We start from the raw sequence: 21,206 nt of genomic DNA, 5'->3' as shown, positions 1-21,206 counted from the left end.
ATGAATTAATAAATTTAAAATCTCTTTTTTTGCTGCTCAGGTGTTTAAGTGACAGAGTTTGTCCTGTTCAAGACATAAGTAACACTTAAAAGTTTGAAGACTTGTATGAAATGTATTTTTATTTATTTATTTATTTATTTATTTTTTATTATTATTATTATTATTATTATTATTATTATTATTATTATTATTATTATTATTATTATTATTATTATTCTCTCTCACTCACTCATCTTCTACCGCTTATCCGAACTACCTCGGGTCACGGGGAGCCTGTGCCTATCTCAGGCGTCATTGGGCATCAAGGCAGGATACACCCTGGACGGAGCAGTGTTGTATAAAGTACTAGACAGCAATACTTGAGTAAAAGTACAAGTATCATACTAGAAAAAGACTTTGGTAGAAGTGAAAGTTACCTTTTAGAATATTACTCCAGTAAAAGTCTTAAAGTATCTGATATATACTGTACTTAAGTATCAAAAGTCATTTTCTGATATTTAATGTACTTAAGTATTTGAAGTAAAAGTATAAAGTAAAATTTCAGTGATTTTCGGTAGGCATAAGATCAGGGGCGGTTATAGGGTTTCATCTTTAGGGGGTTTTAGCCATCAGTGAGAATTTAAAACAAGAAGAGTTTTATATTATATATTATATGACTACATAGTAAGCCAAAAGTTATGGTATTATTAAATGGTAATGATGCCAGTCTTGAATCAGATCAGTTCATGTATGTGTGCATTCTCTACAAACAGTGTCCAATGAATGCAGTCATTAATAAAAAATATTCACAAGACAAAGATCAAATCAATAAATGTTATTTTTGGATTCTTTGCATTAATATTTTGTTTGTGCTATCAACTCTGGTCATAAGAATAGTGAAATTTCACCGCTTTTGGTTGCCGTCTTTGCGGCTTTCCGCCGATTAACGTTATAGATAAACGCCTCCAGCTCTGACTGCGCGTGCACGCTGCACGTTCCTGTGCTTCTACGTAGAGAGAAGTTCTCGCGGATGTGCATAATGCAATCTAGGAGCAGTGATTCGCCAAACCGCCCTTATTGCAGTCGCACACATTTCTTCTGATTTTATTTTGTAGTAACGAGTAACGAAGATGCTTAGTGGAAATATAACGGAGTAAAAGTATACATTTTATCTAGGAAATGTAGTGGAGTAAAAGTGAAAGTTGACATAAATTTAAATAGCGAAGTAAAGTACAGATACGTGACATTTCTACTTAAGTACAGTAACAAAGTATTTTTACTCCGTAACATTACAACACTGGGACGGAGTGCCAACCCATCTCAGGGCACACACACACTCTCATTCACTCACGCAATCACACACTAGGGACAATTTTCCAGAGATGCCAATCAACCTACCATGCATGTCTTTGGACCGGGGGAGGAAACCGGAGTACCCGGAGGAAACCCCCGAGGCACGGGGAGAACATACAAACTCCACACACACAAGGCGGAGGCGGGAATCGAACCCCCAACCATGGAGGTGTGAGACGAACATGCTAACCACTAAGGCACCGTGCCCCCTTTATTTATTTTATTTTATTTTATTTTATTTTTTTATTTTTACTTCTGTAACGCTGCCACATGTAATGATGAATCGCACTGTGATCGCCAGATGGCGCTGTGGTGTTTCGCCTACATCACTTTAACACTTCTGCGGAGAAAAAAAAACCCTTCATGCCTTCATGTAAAACAGAAATGCAAATGTGTGCGAAGGGAAAAAAAACATGTAAATCTTACCTCAAGCCCACAGGAAGCATCTCAATACTATTTTAAATTCTAAATTGTAAACTCTTAGTACATTGATGTGGGATTCAATAAAGTGTGTGTGTGTGTGAGAGAGAGAATGTGTGTGTGTGAGAGAGAGAGAGAGAGAGAGAGAGAGAGAGAGCGTGTGTGTGTGTGTGTGTGTGTGTGTGTGAAACTTCAGACTGCATGTTGCCTTAACAGAACAGCTAGATGGTATTATATAGCTTGCCTGCTAACATTAAGTTGTTCTGTAATGAAGAAGACATTTTGAAGAAGACATTTTTGTTACTGTAGATAAATATTATTTGAAATATCAAATATCATAAATATCATTCATGTGGCCTGACATAAAGTGCAGTTACTCTTACCATCCAAAAGAGGTTTCCTTTCCTCACACAGTCTGAGTAGGAGGATGATGAGTAGAAGGAGGATTTGGAGCCAAAGGAGTTGAAGTAATAAAAGTAGTAGTGTGTAGGAGCTGAAATAGGAGTACAGAGTAGTAGCTGGAGTAATAATAATGATTTTATTAGTAACAGTTGTATGTGTTTTGTGTGTAGTGGTGTTTTTAACATGAGTCTAGTTTTTAACATCCTGCACCTGTCTCTACGCATCACGGATTGTCAGTTTTTGTAAAAGCGTTTTCTTAGAAAGTAAAGCAGAAGTGAAAGTGATGAAGGCTGATGAGCATGTGTTACTGTAGTTTCCTTAAACATCAGAGCTTCAGCTGGATAGCAGATGAAGACATGGGGGGGACATACGGGATGGGGAGCGAGAGAGCGAGAGAGAGAGAGAGAGAGAGAGAGAGAGAGAGAGAGAGAGAGAGAGAGAGAGAGAGAGAGAGAAATCAGCCCACATACAGAAATCTGCTCATTTCAATCTACATTTATTTGAATATACATCTGATGTATAACTAATGATTGATTTAAACTGAGGTTTAGACACCGTGAGACTCAGTTTAGATTTATCAAGCATCAGATCCACATAATGACAACTGTGTTAGAGTTGATTCTAATCATATATGATATATGAAAGTATGTAATTCATCATGATTCGTTTTTATATGATTGAAAATCTGACATAACAGGAAGTGACATTTGATCATTCATTCCAGTGAGAGTGGATTATTTTCTACAGAGAGTTGGTGTGTTGTTCTGCAGGTGAAGATGTTAGTAAAGGATCAGTGAGAGCGTCGGTCCGAGCAGCAGGATCTCCATCACAGCGCTGTGGAGGATCACAGCTTTGCTTCTTACACAGCTGCTAGACTGAGACAACTTGAGGTCAGGAATCTTCCCTGTGTTCATCAAGTTGCTCTGGGGGATAAAGAGCATTAATCACACCGTGGGGTTAGATGAGCATTTTAACCAACTGGAAATCGACATATTGGACATTTTTAATCAGTTAAAATCAAATGTTTAATTATTTAATCAAACGAGTCAGGTGAGTGTTGACGATAAAGCCTTCAAACTTGAGCTGCTTAGGAACAAACACTTATGTGATAGAGGGGAACTGCCTGGTGAGTGAAAAGAAGGTCTATAAACTATACTAAAAAAAGATCTTTAGCTTTAAGACTGATCTATAAATGCTACGATACACAACGCAGAAATGATGCAAAAGAAGTTTGCGTCATTTGAGCTATCTTGTATGGCTGATGGCAAGATGGCCGCCGAATGGCAGAAAAGCCTCCTGTTTTCTTTTAGGATGTGGTAGCCTAGTGGTTAAGGTGTTGGGCTACCAATCGGAATGTTGTGAGTTAGATTCCTACGTCCACCAAGCTGCCAATGCTGGGCCCCTGAGAAAGGCCCTTAACCCTCAATTGCTCAGTTGTATAAAAGAAAATGAGATAAAATGTAAGTCGCTCTGGATAAGGGCGTCTGCTAAATGCTGTAAATGTCCCAATGTTTAACTCACCTCTAGGTTTCCAACAAAGACGTTCTGATCGATCCTCTTCAGTATTTGCTGATACTCCAGGACTGAGCTGTTATCCCAAACCTTCATGCTCATTATTTTTATCCAGTCTCTGTACAGTGAAGAAAGGTAAAACAGTTTCACATGAACTGTGGTGTGAGAATCACGAGCATGGAGACACACATGTAGATGTCGCTGTATTACGTGGCATTGGCTGCTCCCATCTCGCTCATGAGTGCCTGCGGTTTGGGGAAGCTTTTACAGGTGCTGAGCTCCATAGCCGGGTAGTAGTAGAGAAATGCCAGGCACATCTCATTATTAGTTCCCAGACCCCCCTGTGAACAGAGTGCAGAATAAAGAATTACACCACAGCAAGGTTAGCTAAAATTAATATATTATTTATTTTACTATCATGACTGGACTGACTTGGGCAATTCAGTTTGTAAATTCAATTTAGTCAGGCATACACATAATACATCCCATAATCTTGTGTTCCAGTTCATCTGATCAAATGCACATTATCAGCTTGCACTTGCTAATATTATGAACAGCAGCTACGTTAATTCCTCTCCACTGTTTCTCTTTTTCTACACATCCTGAGACATCCAGAGATTGTACCAGCTCCAGTTGTGTTCCGTGTCATGAAGATTTCGAACCTTCAGTAAGATGAGGCCAACGCTGTGAGGATCCTGAGGCAACTAAAGGTTTACCAGCTCCAGTTGTACTCTGCTTTATGAAGATTCAGACATTATAAGAGGAGATGCCAACTCCATGTGGTCTTTAAGGACAACAACCTCCTCGTCAATACACAATTATCTTACTGTGTATTTATAATCATACCCTCTAGTGTCACCCAAATGAGGATGAGGTTCTCTTTTGAGTCTGGTTCCTCTAAAGGTTCCTCTTAATGGAGTTTTTCCTCACCACAGTCGCCTCAGTAACCTCAGGCTTGTTCATTGGGGATAAATACAAACACATATACAGTACATACAGTATAAGTCTAATATTAATCTTGAATCTCTGTATTATATTAAACTTTTTGTATTATATTTCTTATGTTCTGTAAAGCTGCTTTGAGACAATGTCCATTGTTAAAAGTGATATACAAATAAATTTGAATTGAATTGAATTGAGTTTGATTAAGTCTTGCGCCAAGTGCTTTTGTTGATGTTTTGTGTCCTCACGTGAGTTTCCCCTTCCGGATCCTTTTCCCGTTCCCGCCTCTGCACACCGACTCCTTATGTTTCACTGAATACCTCCAATATAGATACCTGACGTCTTTTGTCTTCCGGTTTTGTTTCCTCTTTCCAGCTGCTGGTTAAATGCTTTCGGTTTTGTGTTGCTAATTTTGTATTTCAATCCAGTTTATTTCTGGTGTTTCCATGTGTTTGGAGTTTTGTTATTTTTAATAAATCCCCAGTTTGTTATGATATCCCTGCATTTAAAGATGGAGGCACCTATTCCCTGACAATTACGGTATCGTTTCTATGGTAACGGGCGTATGCTGGGGTTCGGACAGATAACGGATAATCAAAACTACACTGAACAAAATTATAAATGCAACACAAGAACCAGTCAGTATCTGGTGTGACCACCATTTGCCTCACGCAGTGCAAAACATCTCCTTCGCATAGAGTTGATCAGGTTGCTGATTGTGGCCTGTGGAATGTTGGTCCACTTCTCTTCAATGTCTGTATGAAGTTGCTGAAAAACGCTGTCGTATGCGCCGATCCAGAACATCCCAAACATGCTCAACGGGTGACGTCCGGTGAGTACTGTATGCTGGTCATGCAAGAACTGGGATGTTTCAGCTTTCAGGAATTGTGTACAGATCCTTTCAACATGGGGCCGTGCATTATCATGCTGCAACATGAGGTGATGTTCGTGGATGAATGGCACAACAATGGGCCTCAGGATCTGGTCATGGTATCTCTGTGCATTCAAAATGCCATCAATAAAATGCACCTGTGTTCATTGTCCATAACATTGTCCATAACATACGCCTGCCCATACCATAACCCCGCCACCACCAAGGGCCACTCCATCCACAACGTTGATGACTCCATACACGCTGTATTTAGTAGTATTTAGTAGCATATTTCTTTTATTTTAAATCTGACTGATCTTTAAATCTTCCACATTGTTTTTTGCAGTGCAGCTCCGTCTCCAGCCACATCCCACCACCACCTACGTGTGTTTTTTTTAACATTTTCCTAAAACAGCACAAGTGTTAGACCAACCCAAGTGAGTCCTGTTCGATTGTTGGTGTCATAGGTGCACTCCACCACCAGCTTATCGCCCTGCGAGAGGAAGAAAAGCGTCTATTTAGATTCTTCACCATTATTCGGGATGCTGCATGCATCGAAATGAACTGGGGTCTCATTTATAAAACTGTGCGTAGGATCCCTACTAAAAGTTTACGTACGCTCAAAAGCCAAAAATGGCGTATGCCAAAAAAAATTCCGATTTATAAAACCGTGCGTACGCACTCCTCTAAGCAATGTTCCCTTTATAAATCACAGATCACCCACAGATGTGCGTACGTGAAATCCCGCCCTGTACACGCCATTTTTAACCATAAATAGCCAATTCAAATCACTGCGCGGGCACGAGAGTGGACCTCGTTATAATGAGTTTCCTCTGCGCTCTGCGGGTTTAAAAATGGGGTGAGGAGACAGCGTCTCAGGGGGGTAGCCACTGTCGCCTGCAGGTTATAATTATATTAAAAACAACATTGTTACAATTATATTAAAAACAAAATTGTTACAGTTTCTACTTTTTAATATTGTTAAACTCACCAAGAAGCCAGCCATCATGTACTGCATTTAGTCTGTTCCCTACACTGTTATGTGTCAAGATAAAGGAATCATGTGTTGAACCAGGCCAGCGTGCCACAATGTTTGTGAGGGTCATGTTGGAGTCACATATGATTTGCACATTAATAGAATGCACATGCTTTCTATTAACATAAGCAAATTCATTTTCAGATGGTGCCCTTATAGCAACATGACTGTAGTCAATTGCGCCGATTACATTTGGGAAACCAGACATTGCTACAAATTGCATTTTAATTTCGGCCTGTTCTCACACAGTGTAGGGGAACCTGATGTATCGACTACCCATATTAAGTATACCATTCAAAACGACAGATATTATGGCACTCAGGGACGGCTGTGATATACCAGACCTATAGGGTGAGATGATAGATTCCAATAGAATTATTTCATATACTGTACAAAAAGGTCTTAGACACAAAGTTGAGGATTACTTATAGTTTTTTTATTTTATATATAAATAATTTACCTGTCTGCCAATTCCCGCTGGAAACAGCCGGTTGCCAAGAACCCCAGAGTGGTGAGGACTTGTATTTGGACTGGGATGGCATGGTTCCGGCGTGTTGCCCTCTCTAATACTGGACCCAATTCAGCACATAGATCTAAGAGCACAGCTCTAGGGAATCTAAATCGGCTTATTAGCCAGTCATCATCATGGTCCCTGAAAACTCGTTCTCTCCTTATTCTGCCATTGGCGTAATCCTCCAACAGTGCCAGCAGTGCCATCATGAAGCATTACATACCCGGGTCACCGGAGGATTTATATGTTTCTAGCAATTAGACTGATCGTTAACACCTTGACAAAATCACAGAATTAATTTGTGGGCGAAAATTTAAGACGAAAATGTTATAGTGAACACATGCTTCTTCATGACGGTTTGTAATGAACACCGTAATAGTTAGGACCGATGATGAGTAGCGATTGTGCTTCATGACTGTATTTGCAGACTTTGACATTTTATGATATATGTATATTAAGGAAAATATTTCGTTTTTACACTGTGCTCTGCAGTTCTCTAATAAAAGGGTATTTCATGCTATTCGCGCCATCTCCTCCTGCGCTCCCGTTGTGGACAATGTGACTGTAAGGCAGCGCTGATTATTCATTCATTCATTCTTATCCGAACTACTCGGGTCACGGAGAGCCTGTGCCTATCCTCAGGCGTCATTGGGCATCAAGGCAGGATACACCCTGTACGGAGTAGAGCTGATTATTATTATTATTATTTTATTTTTAATACAATTTGAATTACGTTTGGATTTTACTAGATGTATATAGCCTAAAACAATCGGCACAAATAACACTGTTGGATTTAATCCTCATGATAATGTGGATATAACGTATGAAATGGAGTGAAAATTAAATGTCATTAATTCTTATAATCGTTCTTCTCACATGTATTTTCTACAATCTAACTTCAGTTCACGACCTCACCATCTGTGTCGCCAATTCCCTTTGTCTCCAGAATGTGCGTACGCACAGCTCAAAGTTTGCTTAAATGTGCGCACATTCTCCCGTCAAGTTTGTTTTTTATAGATCACAACCTTTGCGCGAAAACTGGCGTACGTACGTTTCCAGCCCCGTTTTGTGCGTACGCACGCTTTATAAATGAGACCCCTGGACAATCTGTACAAGAAAAAAAAACTTTTCCTCATATTGTATTTCTGATGAAATGTAATTAACTCGACACTTACCAGCTGCACCTTTTTGGATTTTCCCAGGTTTGTCAATTGCTGGAATTCAAAATTATAGTGTTCATTCTGCACTAAATAATCAATCTGCTCTCCATCCCTAAAGAACACAGAAAGATGTGAACACACAGTGACCCTGTTCTTAACATTTCTGTTCTTTCTATTCAGTAATTAATGATCATTTTAATCAGCATCAGTTTTCACTCCACACACACACACACACACACACACACACACACACACACACACACACACACACACACACACACACACACACCTGGTCTCATGTTCCCATGGCTTCCAAACAGCTTTTGTTATTTTGACAGTTCAATCGGTAAAACGTATTTTACGCCTTCTCTCTCAACTCTCAGGGGTTTCCATTTTAGCTTCTATTTGTGTGATAAACACACAAACACTGCTTCTCTGTTTCTGCTTCACAATGGTTTTTGTTTGGTTGTTTTCTTTTTACCTGAAATGTGCGACTCGCATCTTCCTTCCTGCCAGGTGTGTGTGCAAGTAAGCTGCAAAAACCTGCAGGTCCTTAGCACCGGTAGGCGACTGAGAGAGGATCTAAAGAAAAGATTATCACACAGAACATCCTCAAACCTTCAACTTCTTGTGATTAAAGAAAATAATAATAAATAAATACAGCTTGAGATTGTGTCGATATATTGTTTACTAAAATTTTAAACCACAGCTTGTAGCTTATATAATATTCTAAGTTGCCATGAATATAATTATTCATAAATGACAACAGGAAATAATTTCATCAACATGGGGAATGTAGGTGGTGCTGTACCTGGGGAATGTAGGTGGTGCTGTAAATGGGGGATGTAGGTGGTGCTGTACCTGGGGAATGTAGGTGGTGCTGTACCTGGGGAATGTAGGTGGTGCTGTAAATGGGGGATGTAGGTGGTTCTGTACCTGGGGAATGTAGGTGGTGCTGTACCTGGGGAATGTAGGTGATGCTGTACATGGGGAATGTAGCTGGTGCTGTAGATGGGGAATGTAGGTGGTGCTGTACATGGGGAATGTAGATAGTGCTGTACCTGGGGAATGTACGTGGTGCTGTACATGGGGAATGTAGGTGGTGCTGTATATGGGGAATGTAGGTGGTGCTGTACATGGGGAATGTAGATAGTGCTGTACCTGGGGAATGTACGTGGTGCTGTACATGGGGAATGTAGGTGGTGCTGTAAGTGGGGAATGTAGGTGGTGCTGTAAATGTGGAATGTAGGTGGTGCTGTAAATGGGGAATGTAGGTGGTGCTGTAAATGGGGAATGTAGGTGGTGCTGTAAATGTGGAATGTAGGTGGTGCTGTACCTGGGGAATGTAGGTGGTGCTGTAAATGGGGAATGTAGGTGGTGCTGTAAATGGGGAATGTAGGTGGTGCTGTAAATGGGGAATGTAGGTGGTGCTGTAAATGGGGAATGTAGGTGGTACTGTACATGGGGAATGTAGGTGGTGCTGTAAATGGGGAATGTAGGTGGTGCTGTACATGGGGAATGTAGGTGGTGCTGTACATGGGGAATGTAGGTGCTGCTGTACATGGGGAATGTATGTGGTGCTGTACATGGGGAATGTAGGTGGTGCTGTACATGTGGAATGTAGGTGGTGCTGTATATGGGGAATGTAGGTGGTGCTGTACCTGGGGAATGTAGATGGTGCTGTACCTGGGGAATGTAGGTGGTGTTGTACCTGGGGAATGTAGATGGTGCTGTACCTGGGGAATGTAGGTGGCGCTGTACATGGGGAATGTAGGTGGTGCTGTAGATGGGGAATGAAGGTGGTGCTGTACCTGGGGAATGTAGGTGGTGCTGTAAATAGGGAGTGTAGGTGGTGCTGTACCTGGGGAATGTAATAGTGCTGTACATGGGGAATGAAGGTGGTGCTGTATATGAGGAATGTAGGCGGTGCTGTACATGGGGAATATAGGTGTTGATGTATATGGGGAATGTAGGTGGTGCTGTACATGGGGAATGTAGGTGGTGCTGTAAATGGGGAATGTAGGTGGTGCTGTAAATGGGGAATGTAGGTGGTGCTGTAAATGGGGAATGTAGGTGGTGCTGTACATGGGGAATGTAGGTGGTGATGTACAGTTGTGTTCAAAATTATTCAACCCCCAATGCTGTAAATGGTTTTAGGGAATTTAGTGTACATTTGTAATTGTATTCAGAATGAAATCCTACAAGGACTTCTTAAAGAACCATATGCAACTAAAATGACATCAATTAGTTTTGTAATACAGTAGTAAATGTTTCTTTTGTGAATTCTTCATTGACATAATTATTCAACCCCTTAAAGACTACCACTCTGAAGAACAGAGGTTCAATGAAGTGTTTTCAATCAGGTATTGAAAACACCTGTGGCACTGTACATGGGGAATGTAAGTGGTGCTGTACATGTGGAATGTAGGTGGTGCTGTACATGGGGAAGGTAATTGGTGTTGTACATGGGGAATGAAGGTGGTGAGGTATATGGGGAATGTAGGTGGCGCTGTATATGGGGAATGTAGGTGGTGCTGTATATGGGGAATGTAGGTGGCACTGTACATGGGGAATGTAAGTGGTGCTGTACATGTGGAATGTAGGTGGTGCTGTACATGGGGAAGGTAATTGGTGTTGTACATGGGGAATGAAGGTGGTGAGGTATATGGGGAATGTAGGTGGCGCTGTATATGGGGAATGTAGGTGGTGCTGTATATGGGGAATGTAGGTGGCACTGTACATGGGGAATGTAAGTGGTGCTGTACATGTGGAATGTAGGTGGTGGTGTACCTGGGGAATGTAGGTGGTGTCGCACATTCCGTAAGTGAGGAAGGCTGAAATGTTTGGCGGGATCCCGTATAACTTCCCTAATGTCACCATGAGTCCCGTCTGCAGCACAGCAGCATCGTACTGCCGCAGCTGAGCCGTGTAGTAAAGCCGCAAGCCTGAGTTATCAACAACACCTACACACACACATATACAAGATCACAATCATAATCAATGTACGATCTCATCTGAAACGCTTCCAATGCAATGCTTTCACATCACCTGATTTCTTGAACCTTAAATCTGACACTTGATTTCTTTAAAACAAAACACTGATCTTGTGTCAGACGTTAATATCATTTTCTGTTGCACTTGGTTTCATTGTCATCAGTGTGTTGCAGTCATGTGGCGCTGAAATGCAATCACTGTCCAATAGTCGCAGCCCCATGCTGTACTCGGGGGCGTGGCTGTAATCAGACTGCGTTTCATATAAGTGTTAATACTCGTAGCTAAAAAACACTCACAGCTCACAGCAGGACTCATGAGTTCCTACATCCCATATAGAAGTTTTAAGGCACATCTGACTTGTCTGACAGCATAGACGTTGAAGCAGCCGCTTCGTGTTTCAGATGCACTAATCCAAAGCTACATGCATGCAAGATGCTGTGTTTTGCTTTAAAATGAGTGTGTACTGTATATAGTGTGAGTGCTGCAGGTATGAGTCCTCAATCTCACATACGAGTTCGCATTATCACACTTCAGGTTCTGTTGTCCTAAAGTTTTTCGATCAGGTTTTGGTTAAAGACCTTAAATAAGCTCTGTGGTTAATAAAAGCTCAAGATGTACACCAGTAATACACCTTTGTGAATTTTTTTTAGCATCTCTGTGTCTTGACTATGACTTGTGTCAAGACTGAGGTTGTCGAGGATGTTAAACGTCATCACGGCGAACAGCACAATTCATCTACCACTACAGCCTTGTTGTGTTTATACTAATTACACACTCTTACACACTTCCAAATTCACCTAATAAGTGGATCCTTATCAGAGAAAATTATTTTAAATAAAGAGTAAAAGAGTCAGCGGTGGTGGTGGTGGCCGTGTGTAATTATGTGATCATGTGTGGTGAAGTTATCTTATCTGGTCTTGAATTATCTTGATGCACATCATATGTGAGAATTGTAAACTTTTGTGGATCACAATTTATTTTATCAGTAATCCAAAAACCGAAGAAATAATTCTACTGGCTTTTTCTTGAACCACAGAGATGATCAATTCCGGGTTGGGCCACAAACATACGTCATCTATGAAGCGCATTATTATCAACTGGCCAGATTGGCTACCTGTGTGTATTTGTACCTGCGATCTTGTTAGGGTTGTTGTAGTGCACTTCAAGCCTGTAGAAGGTCCCATTTCCATCCTTATCCACAGGAAGTCCAGCTGCTTCAGGAAATTCAGAAGCCTGAAGATGTAATAAAAGCTTTATAAAATAATTTTTTTTATTTATTCTAAAAAAAAAATGCTTGAACATTAAAAATGTATTTGCTGATAAACAAGTAACAGAGTAGAAGAATTATCTATTGAATTTTGCATTCAGGTCCTCTTGAGAAGTTTGTTATGGTATTTATGATGTCAGGTGCGTTCAGATCTCCGCAGCAAGAGAAGATAAAGGTTTTCTTGATTAAACTACAAAATAATACTGCAAGATTTGAGAAATGATGAACAATAAACCTACGTCATGTGTGTTTTGTTTTTCATCGATTTACAGAGCTGCTGTACAGGTGTTTACATGTTAAGCAGTTTGCTCACAATTCATTTACATTTACAGCATTTATCCAGAGTGACTTACATTTTTTTAATTTCAGTTTATACACCTGAGGAATTGAGGGGTAAGGGCCTTGCAAGGGTTAAGTAGTTTGAACTTGCAGTAGTTGAACACCTTGTGGCTTGCAGTAGTTGAACACCTTAATCACTGAGCTACCACATCCCAATATTTCAGTAACTTTCTCCATGAAACTAATAACACCTAATAACTGAAAAAAACTCAAAATCAGCTTCTGAGATGAGGAAACGTTTAATTACAGACACTTGCCTCACTGACTCGCCTCAAATCGGAAACTTTCAGATATTTCCGACACGAAAACACCAAAATTGACCAAATGTGATTAACCAGCATCCGTGCTAATCTTAAGGACTTTCTAATGATACTTTTCTACTTTAATTTTGTGATTTTTGGCTTTGTATATCTATATGTATATATATATGTACATGTATGTATATATATATATATATATATATATATATATATATATATATATATATATATATATATATATATATATATAATAATCAGGTGTCAGGGTTGTACTTTTCAGTAGATGTCACAGTGTCACTGCAAATTAAGAAAACAAATAAGTGCAAATTCAAGTAACATTACTATTTGTACATAATCTACAGTATTATAGAGTCATTTAATGCAAATATATTTGATTCCAACTCTAACACTGTTGACATGCTTTCCAAAGATTCCAAACAATTTCCAAAGAAATTTGGAATCATCAGGTATGGAATCAACTAGAAGTCACACATTATCGGCTTGCCACTTATATTAACTCCACTAATCGGGCAGCAGAGGGTATCAAACAAGAACTCGCCGCCCTTAGATTGACTACAACACAAAATAGAAATAGCCTTAGATGTTTTATTAGCTAAAGAGGGAGGGGTATGTGCCATGATAGGAGATCAATGTTGCACCTTCATTCCCTCTAATGATGACGATCGTGGGTCTATATCTGATGCACTGCAGGATATGCATAAAGTAGCAAACCAAATGAAACGAGATAAACACGGAGATCAAAGTTGGGGACTTTGGTATACACTGTTTGGACAGTGGACTCCCTATCTATCAATGATAATCCCAGTGAGTGTGGTAGTGATCTTATTATGTTTGTTTGGCCCTTGCGCATATAAATGCGTCCATCACATCATAATGTCCAACCTAACGACCAAACAACTTGTGAAACTAGACGATGTTGACAATGATACAGAATGGATTCCTCCATTCGACGATGACTATTTCATTGAATTTGGCCAGACGGATCCGGAAACAGACAAAGATTAATACGAACAGTAGAGACTTTTGACTTGTAGAAAAGTTACAATGAGATAGATGTTTAATGCTTTGTCTTTAACTGCATTTCTGCTTGGGTTCTGTCCCCACAAAAACAGCGTATTGTCCACTGAAGTTCATGTATTTTATGACGCGTTCATGAAAACCTTACAAGGGAAATGATATGCTGATGTGAGATTATACATGATTAAACTTAGCCTAAGCCATATGAGAATATATTCATAACTGATTAAGTGATACTGATTAAGCAAATGATTAATAATACTGTGGATCAAGTAGTTGATTATTAGTAATAGCATATATTATTTAGAGTCTAGATTTGGTTACAGATTAATGATTATTGAAATTTTGTGTATTGTCCCAGGGACAAAAGGGGGGAATTGTGGTGGAAATTTCTAATCTTAAGATGTTCATAAGGCTTTGTCCTTCTATGCTTGTACCCTGTGTGCGTCATGACCAGAGACTGACATCGTCATCAGTAGGTTTTGTTACGATTATGACAAGGGCAGTAGGGACTGGGGACGAGTTGTCTATAAATAATGTCCAATAGGTCCTCTAGAAGACCTTGGCCTGGTCAGATTAGCTTGGTCAGGAGATGCATGCGGTAATTTTGAGCCAATGATTGATGATGTTTTGCTTTTACATATCTTCTGTTTTCTTGAGTTCTGTCTATAAAACCTTGATGTAATCAATGATGGTGGCCCTTCATCCCTCATGATACATGTGGAGTGTTGGGTCCTGCTGCACAGCTGAGCACAATAAATTGTGTAAACTTTTTACTCTTGCTCGTGTCTACCAGTGTTATACTTTATTCTTTAAATCTCTCTAACCTCGGAACTTCCACAACAAAAGGTCATAAAATGCTTCTCGGGTCAAATTCCATTTAACATGGTGTATTCGTAAGGCTGTTGTGGACTACACAACTTTGTCATGTTCTCGCTTCTCGAACTCACCTGAACACGATCACCTCACACAGTGCTTAATTACCCCACCTCCACACTCACAATGTGAAGTAATATCTCAGTGTGTTAATAACTGAAGTATGTGTAATGATTATCTGGTTTTGATCTTTTGTCCATGGTTTTTGCTCCTGTGTTTTGTCCCGTTACAACGATCAGGTATTAAATTCAGAGCTTTTATATATATAATTGGGATTAGAATGTTTTGGTTGGAAGAATAAAAGATTAGAATAAACTGAAAAAGAAAAAAAAATCTGGCACCAAAAAGCAATTATTTTGAGATTAGGTGCAAAAATGTTTTTGTTTTTTTTTTGGGTTTTTTTTGCACAATGGGGATTAAAGCACTCAGTTCTTATATGAAAACCAGGAAGCACAAGCTTTATGTCAGCAGTCAAGCTACAGCTAAAGTCCGTGTTGAATTCTGTACGAAAGACATTTGTCATGATTCAAAGCTGAAAAACTTTTGTTTTCACTTTATTTTCTTAACCTTGTGCACCACAATGGGGTTTTTTTTAGCCTTCTTTTTCTACCTCAACCAACAATTATAAACTGTCAATTTCTTATATTTGTAATTATTTTGTTAAATATTTTGTTCATTTTTTTTACCTGAATGTTATTTATTGTTTAATTTGTTATATTAAAAAAAAATAATAAATCAGCCAGACTAAGGGTTAAACACAATATTTTCCTCTTTACCTTTGGTGAAAAGGTTTATATTTTAGGATAGGAAAATTATTTAAAATTATCCCCAAAGCACATTTTGTTTTGGGGGCCGGATCTTAAAATGTACTGAATTTAATTTCTACAGAAGTATTTACATAATTTACAAAATTATTAGATTATGGATCATGCAAAAGTGCTGTAGCTATTTATTTTTAGCATTTTGGGTTAAGCTATTTATCTTAAACATCCAGGTAGGTTATAATAAGAAGGAGAATTTTTCACAATACATGTTTGTAAATGTAATAGCAATAAGGACACAAAGTCATGGACTGTCTGCATTTGCTCCTAAATTATGGAATAATTTCCTGCTTTATATTTGGTTGCTTTTTTTTAAGTCTTTTACGTTCGGAGAACCTTGAATAGAGAATTAACTACCAAAATGTGCTTTTTATTTTTATCTCTAATCTTCTCACATCATTATAAAGATCTCTCACCACTGTGTTTTTAAAGAAGTTCAACTATATCAACCATATCAACTACAGAACGGTTTCACGTGTTTGAGGTAAAAATCACTTAAGGGCTTTAAATCAGAATTCAATTTAAATCAAATTAGACTCATCATCTCTTTGGTCCATCTATATATACTGTATATAAGAGATGGAGGTCGCAGAGATGAGGATGTTGAGGTTCTCTTTAGGAGTGATGAGGATGGACAGGATTAGACACGAACACATCAGAGGGACAGCTCAGGTTGGCTGTTTTGGGGACAAGGTCAGAGAGACTAGATTGAGATGGCTTGGACATATACAGAGGAGGGAGATGGTTATATTGGTAGAAGGATGTTGGAGATGGAGCTGCCAGGTAAGAGGTCAAGAGGAAGGACAAAGCGGAGATATACTGTATGGATGTGTTAAATGAGGACATGAAGGTAATTGGTGTGACAGTAGAGGATGATGAGGATAGAGTTAGGTGGGAACAGATGATTCGCTGTGGTGATCCCTAACAGGAAAAGCCCAAAGTAGAAGAAGTAGGAAAAAGTAGAAGAATATATATATATATATATATATATATATATATATATATATATATATATATATATATATATATATACTGTAATTGCTGCTGCATTCAGTAAGTCCTGCTGAACTAAATGATTGAGGTATTTGTTTTGATATTGATCACTCACTCCTCCTCCAACGCCCCAAACCGCGATGGCCTGGGAGCATTTTGTTTCCTCAGTGTAACACTGCATCTCAGAGAACTTGGTCACCGATGGTGGACATCGGTACAGCAACATGTGATGCACAAAGTCCTGGTTCTGTATCACTGGTTCTATCTGTGGACGAAATATGGTGAAAATATCTTTAAAGAGATGTCTATTAGATTCGTACGAATACTGTAAATCAGACCTGTAAGCTCAATTAACATGAAGCTACAGTAGACTCATAAATAAACACTGCTGCTTACACGGTAGATGTGGTATTTCCTGTCAAACACTGGAAGATTCATAATCTTACAGAGGTAGTAAGTGTTTATGGCGGGTATCGTAAACTGCAAAGATATAAAAAACTTAGATTAAAAATAGATTTAATGAGAAAAAATGTAAAAATACGTTAAATAAAGTAAACAGTTTATTAAACTTATAGGGGTCTTTATCATTATTTAACATTACATTATCATCTTTAACATTATTCTTTCTCTAAAAATAGCCTTTTTGTTTCCCTCTATTGTAAGAATAAAAGGGCATGTTGTCAAGTTTTGTCTGCTTTAGGGCCAACCTTGTGGGGGCTTTATTTGATTATCCTAGAGGGCATTTAGCCACATTTTATTTACCTTAGGGGCACCCTGGTGGGCACTTCATCACATTATCTGTACTGTAAGTATAGCCTAGACAGCATGTTGTCATATTTTATCTTCATCATATTGTTTTTCCTGTAAAAAATACCCTAGGGGGCATTTTGTTACAGTTTATCTATGTTATGGGCAGCCTAGAGGGCACTTCATCACATTATCTATCTGTAAAGATAACCTAGACAGCATGTTGTCACATTTTATCTACCTTAGGTGCAACCTAGTGGGCTCCTCGTCACAATATCTCCACTGGAAGAATACCCTAGAGGGCATGTTGTCACGTTTTATCCATTTTAGGGGCAACATAGCGGGCACTTCATTACATCTACTGTAAAAATATCCATAGAGATAATGTTTTTATATTTTATCTACCTTAAGGGCAATCTGGAGGGCACTTTCACAAGATTTTCTCAAGGGATTTAAGTATACATTGACAGCTGTATTTCTATAAGTGTTTTTTAAAAGCATTATACAAATAATACTTGTAAATTAATTAATGTCGACCATCGATTGTCAGTGGTACAATGATCATAGTTGATTGTTTTCAGGACACTCTCTTCACACAATTTCTGTTCATCTACAATAAGAATAACGAGACATAAGAATGAACTCAGCTGTACATTGGTCACTTTCATTTCAAAGTATTTGCTGTCAGGGACGCTGGATCGGGGCATGTAGTTTAGAAGGTTCACTTCCTTTGTGCCTCGCCGGCTTTGGTGATAGCTGATGTCATCGGTGGTACCGTAGGCATAGATCAGGTTTATTGGCATTTCCTGAAGAGAAAATAGGAGAATGTCAGATTATTTTTTTTCCACACCTGCAAAATAACCATACTGTAATATTTTGAACTTTTATTTTTTCATATTAGTTTTGTTCCACATCTGGAAGATTGTGAAGGATTAGCTTTAGATGTTTTCCAACAACCTGTTTTCCAAGACAAAATGGCTTCTGAGCACTTAAGAGCATAAACAGATATTAAATCTAGAATATTTTTTCTGAAAATGATCTCAAACTGACAATAAAAAGGTGATTGTAAAGTACAAGAAGGGGAAAGAAAGCTACAGTGTAGACACACTCGGCACCTTCGGACGTACAGAGACCTGGCTAAATTTTATAATTCATAAAAATTATAAACCCTCTGCAGGATATTCCGTGCCCCTTACTCCCATAGAAACTTAGAAATCAGTCCAAAAGTGACAGAACTATGACATATACAGTATGTGCTGAATTTCCTTTCATTTACTTACTGTGATAGAAAAGTCATTTTTATCGCAGCCGTTGATGGATCGCTGGAACTTCATCATGGTTTGTCCGTTCGCCTCGGTCAGAGAGAGGACTTTAGAATCCTGCTTCTCGTCCACGGCCGGCATGACGTTCCCATCCGCATTCCTGTCCTTAATGAAACACAGATCTTTCATCAAACAGCTGGAAGTTTTCTCTTTATGAATACATGTTACTCTGTTACAATTTTCTTGATTTATTTTACCAAGTCACTATGTAATAAATTTAGACAAACAGATGAAACTGACATCATTCTAAATAGTATGGAAGCCTTTATTTTGTCACATCTATATTATAGCATAGTGAAATACTTTCTGCACATCTCCTAATTTTGGACATTGGGGTCAGAGCGCAGGGTCAGATATGACACAGCACCACTGAATCAGAGAGAGGGTTAAGGGCCTTGCTCAAGGGCCCAACAGTGGAAGCTTGGCACTGCTGGGGCTTGAACCCTGATCCACCAATTAACAACCCAGAGCCTATTCTGCACAAAGAGTGAAAGTTTTTACACCCTTGTAATGTTTCACTTTTGTGATACATATGCAATATTAATTTAGAATTTTTTTTATTCTTAATAATTTTGCTAACTATATTAATTTTCCCTCACTGCAGTATCATGGACTGTGGGAAAACATAGTGGAACTACTTCACCTCTCAAACTACAGTGCTGGAACTAGAGACTCCATCCAAATATGCTAAATAAGCATCTCTTTAGAGAAAATGTACATTTACATTTACAACATTTGGCAGACGCCCTTATCCAGAGTGACATACAAAAGTACTTTTAAAGTCTTTTCTATGATTACATTAGAATACACAGACTTGGGATACCATCAACCGAAAACTCTAACCCTGAACGTGATGGTGTCATTCACCAAGTCAAAACCCCATCTGATCTGGACTTCACGGTTTGAGACAAGATGCTCAGAAAGAGGCAGTGTTGGATCTACATCAGCTCCAGATGTTTGGCCCAAGAACAACAGCAGGGGTATGAAGAGAGCTGAGACAACCATCATGGCTCCCAAAAAAGAAAGTCAATAATAATCTGAATAATAATCCCAATTAAAACTAAGAAATGTCAATAAGAAAAACTAAGAAAATGTCAATAATAACACAAATGTTTATGTAGAACTGCGGTGTCCACAAAGGGCCAGTGTGGGTGCAGGTTTTCATTCCAACCAAGAAGAAGCCACACCTGATTCCACCTGTTAATCAGTTGTTCTTGGCTTTTAGTAGACTCTGGTGTGGGTTCTGCTTGGTTGGAATGAAACCTGAACCCACACCGACCCTTTCCGTATAAGATTGGACACCGCTGATGTAGAACATCTAGCCTACTGTACATGTCCCACTGAACGATTTGGATCTAATTGATTAGCCTTCATTGTTTCCTTCATAAGATAGAAGATTTAATTTAACATCAGAATATTATTCTAGATCATTTTTTATTATCATAAAATTGAATTACAGTGTTCGTCTAAAGTGATCACAGAATGAATTACAGTGATCGTCTGGAGTTAATTCATTTTAAACTGTATGCACTTTGGAGGATCTTTTGGATGTCTGGATTTTCTTCTCTTTTTATCTTTTCTTTTCTTTATACTGAGTAAAAACAGAATAAAGAATTACCGAAAAATAAATCCCATCAGGTCCGACTCCTCCGATGAAGATATCTGATCCAGCCATTCCTCCATTGGGACTGAACCCAAAGCCGACCCATCCCGTGGTGTTCACCGTCACCTTGAACGTGATGGTGTCCTTCACCAAGTCAAAACCCCAACTGAGCTGGACTTTAAGGTTTGAGTCAAGATGCTCAGAAAAAGGTAGTGTTGGATCTACATCAGCTCCAGATGTTCGGCCCAAGAACACGAGCAGGGGCATGAAGAGAGCTGAGACAACCATCATGGCTCCAAAAATTAACAATAATCTCACTTAAACTGCTCTGAGCTCTGAAATGTTGGTAATGTCCTTTTATACACTCACACGTTGGTCAGTACTCCTCCATCTCCTCCCTTTCTCTCTCTCTCTCTCTCTCTCCCTCTCTCTCTCTCTCCCTCTCTCTCATTTTCCATTGTGTCCTAGATCAGGTTTTCAGTTCACCAGTTCTAGGGAATTCCAGAAAGTATACATAATGTGAGTAACGTGAGATGAATTTTGTTGACAGAAGAAAGGCCTGCATGCTGAATTGCATATATTTGGGACACTGTAGGAAACTTAAAAATTAGACACATTTAAATGACTGGAGAAACTACTTTTCTTTACAAAATCTAATTTAATTTAAAAAAACAAAAAAAAAAACATCCTACTCATAGTGATTTTCTTTAAGAACCCATATTTAAGAGTATATGTCCAACCCTTTAACAGAAGGCTCCAA

General features: G+C 38.9%; 1 protein-coding gene across 1 annotated transcript; it reads right to left on the bottom strand.

Annotated features, from left to right (window-relative positions):
* Positions 1-2,622: 2,622 nt before the first annotated feature.
* On the bottom strand, positions 2,623-20,764 carry moxd1l (monooxygenase, DBH-like 1, like). The gene is made up of 13 exons (XM_060864957.1): positions 20,462-20,764; positions 18,802-18,948; positions 18,175-18,327; positions 17,171-17,254; positions 16,890-17,039; positions 12,311-12,413; positions 10,977-11,149; positions 8,668-8,768; positions 8,202-8,298; positions 5,913-5,972; positions 3,877-4,007; positions 3,676-3,784; positions 2,623-3,077 (listed from the first exon to the last, which is right to left on the bottom strand). The coding sequence occupies exons 1-13, from the start codon at positions 20,735-20,737 to the stop codon at positions 2,934-2,936; spliced, it is 1,728 nt and encodes a 575-aa protein (XP_060720940.1). The 5' UTR covers positions 20,738-20,764; the 3' UTR covers positions 2,623-2,933.
* Between the last annotated feature and the right edge of the window lie 442 nt (positions 20,765-21,206).

This window comes from Tachysurus vachellii, chromosome 3 (genome assembly GCF_030014155.1).
Source record: "Tachysurus vachellii isolate PV-2020 chromosome 3, HZAU_Pvac_v1, whole genome shotgun sequence".
In the NCBI taxonomy this organism is placed as follows: Eukaryota; Metazoa; Chordata; class Actinopteri; order Siluriformes; family Bagridae; genus Tachysurus; species Tachysurus vachellii.
The sequence above is the reverse complement of the archived record's forward strand: the minus strand, read 5'-3'. Positions and strand labels throughout refer to the sequence as shown.